Raw genomic sequence first — 10,293 nt, 5'->3', positions numbered from 1 at the left:
CTCCTTGAAGACCTTATTCAAGATTAACCTCGAACAAAACCGAACACTACCATGAATGTTACCTTGGTATTCTTAGGGTGAGAACCCAAGAGTGGTAGGCTTTGGCTATTTTGGATTTTGAGGGAAAACTTAATGTAGAGGATGGATTGAGAATTTTCACCAAAAAAAACTCAAAGACACAAAACACTTCTGTCGTTTACACTTTCTCAATTTTGATTGACCAACCTTCTTCTTGCAAGAAAAAGAAGAAGCTTTTTCTTTTTTACTTGCCAAAAATAACCACCACCCACTTACGTGGGTGAAGAGAAAAGAATAATATATTATATTTATTATATTATATATATATATATATATATATATATATTAAATTATATGTTAATATCAAATATAAACATAAACCTATATTTTGAATAATATTAAATTATATGTTATATCAAATATAACATATAACCTATAGTTTTAATATTGTATCACATACAATATAAACTATAGTTTCTTTTGTCTTTTATATGATATTTAATATAAATCTTATTTATATTTAATACAACAACTATGAATCCAATTCATAGAAACTATATTTGAATCTCATTCAAGTATTTATTTCCTCTCATTAAGCTATAATGTATCAAATACATTATGACGATTATATTGCATATAATTAAAACAACTTAATTATATCATATATAATTAAAGCCCTCCATTAATTTGAACAAGTCAAATTAATCCAAAAACTGATTCTCAACTAAATCCTGTTAAGCTACCAAGGGGACCTTATAAACCTGTAGTTTGAAGTTTCAACTGTGCATGAATAATTAATTAAACTCTTTAATTACATTATTCATCATCCGTTAACTGTCGGGAATCAATCCTTAAGGGAGAAATTTATCTACTTATCCTTGCCTCGGGGAAGAAGTGAATTCCATCTTGTATAGTTATGTTCCTAGCTTTCTAATCAGACGAATCCTCAAAATGGTAGGCTTGTTGAGTCGACGATTTGGCCACTCTTACCCATACAAATCAAAGGACCATCCTCATAGGTAGGAGTTCACAACTCACTCAAGATTCAGGTCATGTGACCTATGGTCATCCTGATGAAATGTAAGTCTTTATTATGAACGGCGTTATATGATGAGACTAAACATTTTGTGGTACGGTCTTATACAAACTCCTTTGTATAGAATATCTCCGTTCGCATGTCTATACATGAATGATCAGGATAAGATCATTTATAGCACTTTACAATAATTGTAACACCTACAAAGCAGGTCATACTCGTAGTGTCACAAGGATAAGGTACCTCGCCTTATCCATTTACTACAGACTATTTAGGTTATCACTTAAACATGATCCACCCATATGTCTCTACATACATGTTTAAGTTACAAAGATAACCTTGGATGTTAGTTTATTTGTTTGTGATTAATGCAACTAAAATATCATATATTTTATAGACAATGAATAAAATATCATATATTTTATTAAATACATAATGAGTTTGTTTAATAATGTTTACAAACTATAGAACTTTATGAGATTTAGAGTATCAACCTCAACACACATGTCTCCACATGAATGATCAGGATCAGATCATTTGTAGCACTTTACAACACTTGTAACACCGACAAAGTGGGCCGTATCCGTATGTCACCAGGATAAGGTACTCAGTCTTATCCATCTACTACAGACCGTTTAGGTTATTATTTAAACAAGATCCACTTGTATGTCTCTACTGAAGGAATTCTTAAACAAGAGTGTCTATGAGCGGAAGCAGATCTTTCTGATTTCATTGTGACAGAATTACCACACATACATTCTAACAAATAAATATGCAGTGTAAACACTAATTATTAGCATGCTTTAACAAACAAATACAAAAGACCGAGAATCTTACCAGTTGAAGATAGTCTTCAATCGAACTTGATCCAACGAAAGTGAACTCCTCATGCTCTTTATCATCCAACAATCAGTCGCCTAGCAGTACCACAGTCGTCTATACGATCAACAACGCACAAACAAAAAAAAAATCGAGGACGTCACCACCACTCGAAGCCCTTGGTATTCTCAGAGTGAGAATCCAAAGGGTGGACTTTGATGGAATTGGTAGAGGGAATGAGGAAAGGCGATCGTGTAGAACAAATAAGCAAGTGGAAGAAAGAGATGACCATCGTATAATTGGGTGCCTGTCGTTTAGGTCGGGGTACATGATTGTGTAGGTTTAGCTAAGTGATCGTCTATCAAAAGATAAGCGATCGTTTATTTCTGCTCGTCGTGCTAAGCGATCGTGTAGTAAACTTAAGCAATCGTTTAGAAATCGCGGGCGATCGTTTAGTATGCAGGTGTGCGATCGTTTAGGAAGACGGGCACTATCGTATAGGCTCTCAACGCTAAGCGACCGTATGCTTTCATACTGTGAGCGATTCTTCGGATCTCTTTTTGTGTATATTTCAAAAATGAAAACTATTTTCATTTTTATTCTTCAATTACAAGAACTGAATCAAACTTCCCACTTTCACACGAATCCGGAGAAAAACTTGACCAATTATCACATAGCTGCCCAATTAATTAATATAATCATATTATATTCTTAATCTATAGTTTAATATCATATATCAACTATAGTGGTTTCTCCTCTACTTGATATAAATCATATTTATATACCAGTTCAATTAATTATTCCTTTTGTCAATTTGAACATTTTAAACTGACCCAAAACTTATTCTCAACTTTATTCAAGCTACCAAGGGGACCTTATGGACCTATGGCTCGAAGCTCCAACGTATGTGATAGCTGACTAAACTCTTTAGCCACACGATCTACCATCCGTTAACTTACAATATTCCACTAAAAATCGACAGTTAAACTCTTCTTACCATAGATATATTTCCGTGTCTATTGGATATAACCAATCATGAGTACGATAACCCTTCACAGATGCTCGTAAGTACAGTTGGGCCAAATTACCGTTTTGCCCCTGTAGTTACATCTCACTCCTTAAGTACCACTGATCCCTCTAATGAACAATACAAACATAGGTCCAACTATGTGTATAACACCTCTCGGGCCAAGAGAAGGTGTTGACGCCACATCGTTCAAGCTCTGGAATCAGCCCTTAAGGGAGCTATCTATTTACTTGCCCCTGCTTCGAGGAATGGAGTGGAATTCTATCTTGTGTAGCTGAGTTCCCAGCCCCCAAATCAGACGAATTCCCAAAAGTGTTAGGTTTGAGTTGGCGAACTGGCCACTCATACCCATGCAAATTCAAAGGACCGCCCTCAATGGCAAGAGTTCCCAACTCACTCAGGATTAAGGTCATGTTACCTATGGTCATTCTACTGAAGTGAAGTCTCTGTCATGAACGGTGTATATAACGAGACGTTAACACTTCGTGGTCAGGTCTTATAACAACTCTTTTGTATAGGATGCCCCCACTCGCATGTCCCCTACATGAATGATCAGGATCAGACCATCTGTGACAAGTTACAACACTTGTAACTATTCCACAACGCGGTTGCATCCGTAGCGTTACCAGAATAAGGTTTTCCTCCTATATCCATATACTATAGACCATTTTGGTTATCCCTTAAACATGATCCACTTGTATGTCACCACATACATGCTTAAGTTACATACAGAAACCAGGGATTTTAGTTTTATTGGTTTTAGTAAAGCAAATAAAACATTCAACTGAGCAAAATCAAGAAGTGAAGTAAAATATCATATATTATACATCACAAGCGTTCGTACAAACTGTTTTACAAACTACAGGACACGAGACTTTAGGGGATCAACCCCAACATCTACATACTTGTTTAAATTACATAAAATAACCTCGGATCTTAGTTTAATGGATTGATTATATGCTTATAAAATAACATTATTTTATTAACAACAATATGTTTATTACAAATTTACAAGCTACGAGATTTCAAGGAGATTTAGGATACCAATCCCAACACTCATGTCCCTAGCTATCTACCTGGTCTTACCTTTGAAATGTAGGCTTATTGAGTCGGCGCTTTGAAACCAACCCTCACCTATACAAATCTAAGAATAATCCTGAATAAACAGGAATCCATAGTAGCTTAGGATTAAGGTCGAGTTACCTAGGCATCTTATTCGAAACAGTCAGCCTTAAACAGTAAACAACGTTATAAAGTAAGAATGACTTATTTTTTGGTCCAATCTTATGCAAATTCGTTGCATAGGACGTCCCCACTTCTCATGTCTCCCCATGAACGATTTAGGATCATGTCATTTTATACTATCTACAAAGCGGGCCACATCGATAGTATTACCAGAATAAGATACCCAACCTTATTCATATACTGTAAATCGTTTTGGTTATTACTCGAACTTGATCCATCTTATGTCTCCACATAAAGTTCAAGTATTTATGTAATAGTCATGGATCTTAGTTTATTGGATTTAGTTTTTACAAGTGCAATTTACATATTCAACAAACAACTTTATCGAGAATAACATCTTTTATTGATAATAGAAAATGTTCAACTTTACAAACTGTGAGTTTTAGGACATACAACCCAATACGCTTATGTACTATACCTTATCAGAAATGTAGGAAGCTCGATGATAAAAGTGAGAAGCGTATTTTTGTTGGCTATGATACAAGCTCAAAAGGCTACAAGCTTTTATAATCCTGCTACAGAGAAGAAAATGGTAAGTAGAGATATTGTGTTTTGATGAGGAAGCAACATGGAATTAGAATGATGAACCAAAAGACTATAAGTTTTTACTTTTTCCTAATTGATGATTGATGAGTTTAGTGACATTGTTCTTTTCCATCAACACCACCAGTGTCGCCAATCACTCCACAAAAAGCACACTTCATCATCTACAAGTTCAAGTGAAGGACCTCGTGGCATGAGAAGTTTACGAGACATTATATGATGAGACTGAAGAGTTAAGTCAGTTTTATAAATCTTACTCTTTTTTTGTCTTTTTGTAACAGTGAGCCTTTTGAATTGAGTTTGAAGAAGCTTTGCAAGATGAAAAGTGGAAGACTGCCATGGATGAAGAGATAAAGGCCATAAAGAAGAATGATACATGGGAACTTTCTACTCTTTCAAGTGGAAAGAAAGAAATCGGTGTCAAATGGGTATTCAAGACAAAAAAAAAATGAAAAGGGATAAGTGGAGAGGCATAAGGCAAGATTAGTTGCAAAAGGCTACTCTCAAAGAAAAGGTATGGACTACGATGAATTACTTGCTTCTGTTGCTCGCTTGGAAACCATAAGGTTGTTAATTGCAATTGTTGCTCAAAGTAAATGGAAAATCTTTCAAATGGATGTTAAATCAACATTCTTGAATGGATATTTGGAAGAAGTATACTTAGAACAACCTCTTGGCTATGCTGTGAAAGATCAAGAAAATAAAGTCTTGAAATTAAAGAAGGCGTTGTACGGATTGAAACAAATGCCTAGAATATAGAATAACATAATCAACAGATATTTCCTTGACAACGGATATTTGAGATGTCCTTATGAACATTCTCTATATATTAAGACTAGTGATCGTGAAGATATTTTGTTGGTTTGTCTATATGTGGATGACTTAATTTTTACCGAAAATTGTGCAAGTATGTTTGAAGATCTCAAAAAGACAATGACCCAAAAATTTGAAATGACAAATATTGGACTGATGTCATATTATCTTGGCATTGAGGTGAAGCAGTCAGAGGAAAGTATTTATATCTCTTAAGGACGATATGCTAGAGAAGTTCAAGATGATCAATCCTAATCTTGTCACAACTCCAATTGAAATTGGGATAAAACTGTCCAAACATGAAAAAGGAGATGTTGTTTTCTTTCATCTTTCAAAAGCTTAATCAGAAGTTTGAGATATTTGACTTGCACACGACCAGATATTCTTTTCAGTATTGGATTGGTGAGTCAATTTATGGAATCTCCTACAATTACTCATTTGAAAGTGGCAAAGAGAATTCTTCGTTACCTCAAAGGTATAGTTGATTATGGATTATTTTATTCTTCATCTAAAGAATTCAAGCTTGAAGGTTATTGTGATAGTGATTGGGTTGGAGAGGTTAATGACCGAAAAAGTACAAGTGGATATGTGTTCTTTGTTGGTAATATTGCATTTACTTGGAGTTCTATGAAGCAACCTATTATGACATTATCTACTTGTGAGGCAGAATATGTCGTTGTAGCCTCATTATTTGTCATGCAATTTGGTTAAGGAATTTGTTGAAGATAATTGGAATTTTGCAAGATAATGCAACTGTGATACATGTAGATAATAAGTCAACAATTGCTTTAACAAAGAATCTAGTGTTTCATGATCATAGCAAGCACATTGATACAAGATTTCATTTTATCAGAGATTGCATTTCAAGAAAAGAAGTTCATATTGAATATGTGAAGACTGAAGATCAAATTGCAGATATTTTCACGAAGCCACTCAAAGTTGATGTGTTTAACAAGTTAAGAACTTTGCTTGAAGTTTTCAGAAAACATGTTTAAAGGGAATATTGAAAGTTAAACATGTTTTATTTAACTAGATAAGTTACAAATGAATTTAAGGATGTAGGTTAATTAAGCATATTAATTTATGAGAGGTTATAGATGAACTAATTTATGAGAGTTGAAAAAAAATTAAAAGATGAGAGTTAATTAAGTATGTTAACGTAAGAGTTAATTGAGTAGAGTTTCACATAAATTAAGTGTAGGATTTTAATTGTTCCATATATATTTAATTAGGGTGTGAGTTATGTATTTAAATTTACCCATGATAACCCTAAAATAAGATTGACATTGACATTATTGATATATCCAAGTGTGTAGAGAAGAACACATAAAGAGAGTTCAATCAAAAGTGTGAACCAAGTTTGAAGAGTCTTTCAATTAAAAGTGTTTTTGTTTCCTTTCAAATAATCGTTTGTTGGTTATTTATTTGCGAGTGTCCATCACACGCTTCCAACACTGCACGCGTGTAGTGATGTCTTGTTAATAAATGCTGAAAAATCGGTTCATTTCACTTCATGTGTGTATGTGTAATTTTAGAAAAGAAGAAAAATGGAGAAAGAATAGCAAAAACATCATGATCCGATTTTTATAGCATTCACCATTCAGCCGTGCGTGCATGTGGGATGTGTCTAAAGCAAAGCTAAGCATTTGGATGTCTAGAAAGAAAAACTATATTTTATATATTCATATTCTTCTTTTTAAATTGAAACAAAAGGAGGTTGGCACACCAGCGAGCTTAAGTTTAAGCCGCCGATCAACTCAAATTTCCAGAAAACAATTCTAAAAGAGATGGAAACAACCGAGAGAGCCAGAAAAGTAGGGTGTAAATAAATGAATAAGCATATCTTTTACTTGCAAGTCAAGAATTTGGGTTTTGATATTTTTTTCTTTTTGTTGATAATACACGAAATCAAAACCGCTAGCTAACAAACAAATGGCGGCTAGAAAAAGATCGATCAAACCTCTTCTAGCCAAAAAATGAAACTGCCATTGCCAACTTGATTTTATATCACATTGACATCACTATAATGTCCTTTATAAATAAATGATCGATCCAAAATTTTTCTTGTATTGTAATTTTAAAAAAAAAAAATTAAAAAAAGCAACCTTTTAGCCTCAACCATTGATAGAGAATTTGATTCCCTCAGAATTTGTAATATCTGGCCTTATATCAGAAGTTTCTACTTTATGTTTCATCCTTCAGGAATTCTGTTACCTCCCAAAGATACTCATCTTTTTCATTTCTTTTCCTTCTAAAGTTTATTCCTTTCACTTTGATTTATGCAATTCATACTTTTATGCTATATGTTCTTTTTTCTTGGTGGACAATAACTTTCTTGTCTTTACCATCATAATTGACTCGAGTCTCAAGTATTAACACTTTTCTTTTCTTCTTTTGAATACAACCGATTTTAATCTATGACGATCCAAGTGAAATAGTGCATATCAATTATCACGAGTTATGCTCACTTTTAACAAATATTAACACTTGTGCTTGAAGTCTTTGGGTGATATTTGGGGGAAAAAGATTACTTTTCTTAGTGTGATATTTTTGTAAGCAATTTTGGAATAATCACCAATTGAGTACTTCACCTAAAGTCAACATAATCATAGTTCAAATAGCTAAGATACGGCCGTTTGATTCAACTCTCCACCCTTAAATATTGTTGAATTAAAAGAAGTTTCTTTAACTGTTTTTAGAATTTTAAAGTTATATGTATTATCCATCCAAAAATACTACAAATATGTTTTAAAGTATTTCTAATGGACTAAAATCAGTCTTCAATCTTATTTCTATTTGGAAAACTAATGCATGGTAATATGATGTGATTATATGCTCAATTGATAACATGTTCCGAAAAAAACGGCCTGATATTTTATTCACAATCAGAGGCCGCAATACCCTTTACAATACAACTACTGATTATCTTTTCAAAATACAAATTCTTAAAATTCTACCATATTTTCATTTAGTATTGTTATTATCATTATCGGATATTTTTAGAGAATTCAAACTTACGACCTCTTAAAAAATGTATAAATGTATTAACTATTGAACTAAACTCATATTTTTATTAATAAATATACAAGGCAGATATTGGGCACCATAATTACCCACCGTTCGGTCTTTTTAAAAAAAAGTTAGCAGAGGATATTTTCTAGACATTTTCAAAATTTTACAGACTAAATTGGTAACCAGCTTAAAGAATATGAATACTTCATCCGAAATGAAAGTGACATATTCTGTATGAAGATGAAGACAGGAATAAGTAAAAGTTAGAGATTGGGGTTGCTTGATGCGTTTGTGTTGTGTTGTAAATAAAAAGATTTAGTTAAAAAACTTTCATACTTGTCTGATAATAAACCGATTATATTCCTTTTAAAAAGACCTATATATTTATATATATATATATATATGGAAGGAGGTGGTGAGAATGAGAAACTAAGAGTTTGACATTGGTTCGAGCAGGAGAAAGAAACAAAAGAAGCTTACAATCAATGAGTGGAGGAGGAGGACAAGCTGAGAAGAAAAAGAAATATACGGCTCCAAGTGTACGTCTCTGTTTTATTTATTTATTTTTTGGGGGGGGGGGGGGGGGGTGGGGCGGGGGGTTCCTGAAATTCTAATGTTTTTACTTTGCATGAAACTCAATCAGTGAGTAATGGAAAGACATTTATATATGATATGATATAAAATGATGGCAGGAGAAAGATGAACATGAGAATGTAATTATACCACCACGAGACCTGAAAATAGCATGGGGCTCCGATGACACTCAGTGGGAAATTGAGAAGGGAAACATAGAGTAAGCACCCACCATGCCTTGTAATTATATATATGAATGGGATATATATATGAATGAAATTGGAATGAATGAATTGCAATTAGGGAAGAGAGCTATGCAGAAGCAATCAAAGTGACATGGCTTGAAGTAAAAGCAATATACAAGGGGGCAAAAGCAGGGAGCAAATATAGGATTGGGTTCAAAGTCGGCCTAAAGCCTGATGCGTTTGGGTGGGATAACAGTCCAGTGTTCCTGATGGCTAAGGTTGGAGAGTCAGGATCCTACGCTTGGAAGAGGCTTTATTTCAATACCAGGGATCTCAAAACGAAGGCTGTCAACTTTCCCAGCAATTTCGAGATCAATATTCCAAGCTCAGCTGAGGACACCACCCTGTACTTTGGCCTTTATGAAATCTGGGGTGGCAGATGGAAGGGAGGCTTGCGCATATATCATGCCTTTGTTAATAAAGTTTGATCCAACCTTTTCTCATCACATTCTCTCTTTTACTAGAATACTTATCTCTAAACTTGACACTACCCTCTCTTTATCTATGTGTGACCACTCTTTTCTTTCTTCTTTCACTCTTTGACCATTACAGTTGTATGTTACCATCTAAATAATCCATACAATCTCATTTAAACTCCACTATTGGTTTTTCATATGCCAATTCCACTTACATCAACGATCAAAATCTACTGTAAAATTTATGCGAAAGGCACAATTAAATTAAATTACGCTTAAAAAAGGAAGTTGATAAGTAGCTTTGCGTATCTGTGCCACTCAGATTAGCATTTCTGACAAAATTCTTCCAATATGCGTTCGATAGTCCTCCTTGATGCAATCTTATTAATCTCAAATGCTCTAATTTCATCCGTGAGACCTGCATGGCAACCATGAAAAAGTACGCATTTCAATGGTATGTCAAGTGAAAAGGCATAAATAATTCAACGGACTGATGCTAGAAGCTATCAGCTGCGCCACCTGTTGATGTTATCCTGCAAATACTTT

The 10,293-nt window shown here is 33.9% G+C and overlaps 1 protein-coding gene across 1 annotated transcript; it reads left to right on the top strand.

Moving 5' to 3' along the window:
• The first annotated feature begins 8,891 nt into the window (after positions 1-8,891).
• Positions 8,892-9,930, top strand: LOC120069794 (protein PHLOEM PROTEIN 2-LIKE A9-like). The gene is made up of 3 exons (XM_039021607.1): positions 8,892-9,052; positions 9,206-9,306; positions 9,390-9,930. Exons 1-3 carry the CDS (start codon positions 8,999-9,001, stop codon positions 9,757-9,759), a joined length of 525 nt encoding a protein of 174 aa, XP_038877535.1. The 5' UTR covers positions 8,892-8,998; the 3' UTR covers positions 9,760-9,930.
• The last annotated feature ends 363 nt before the right edge of the window (positions 9,931-10,293 follow it).

The sequence above is a fragment of the Benincasa hispida genome, unplaced genomic scaffold, assembly GCF_009727055.1.
Source record: "Benincasa hispida cultivar B227 unplaced genomic scaffold, ASM972705v1 Contig588, whole genome shotgun sequence".
Lineage (NCBI taxonomy): Eukaryota > Viridiplantae > Streptophyta > Magnoliopsida > Cucurbitales > Cucurbitaceae > Benincasa > Benincasa hispida.
Note: the sequence above shows the minus strand (reverse complement) of the source record. Positions and strands in the feature narration are given on the sequence as shown.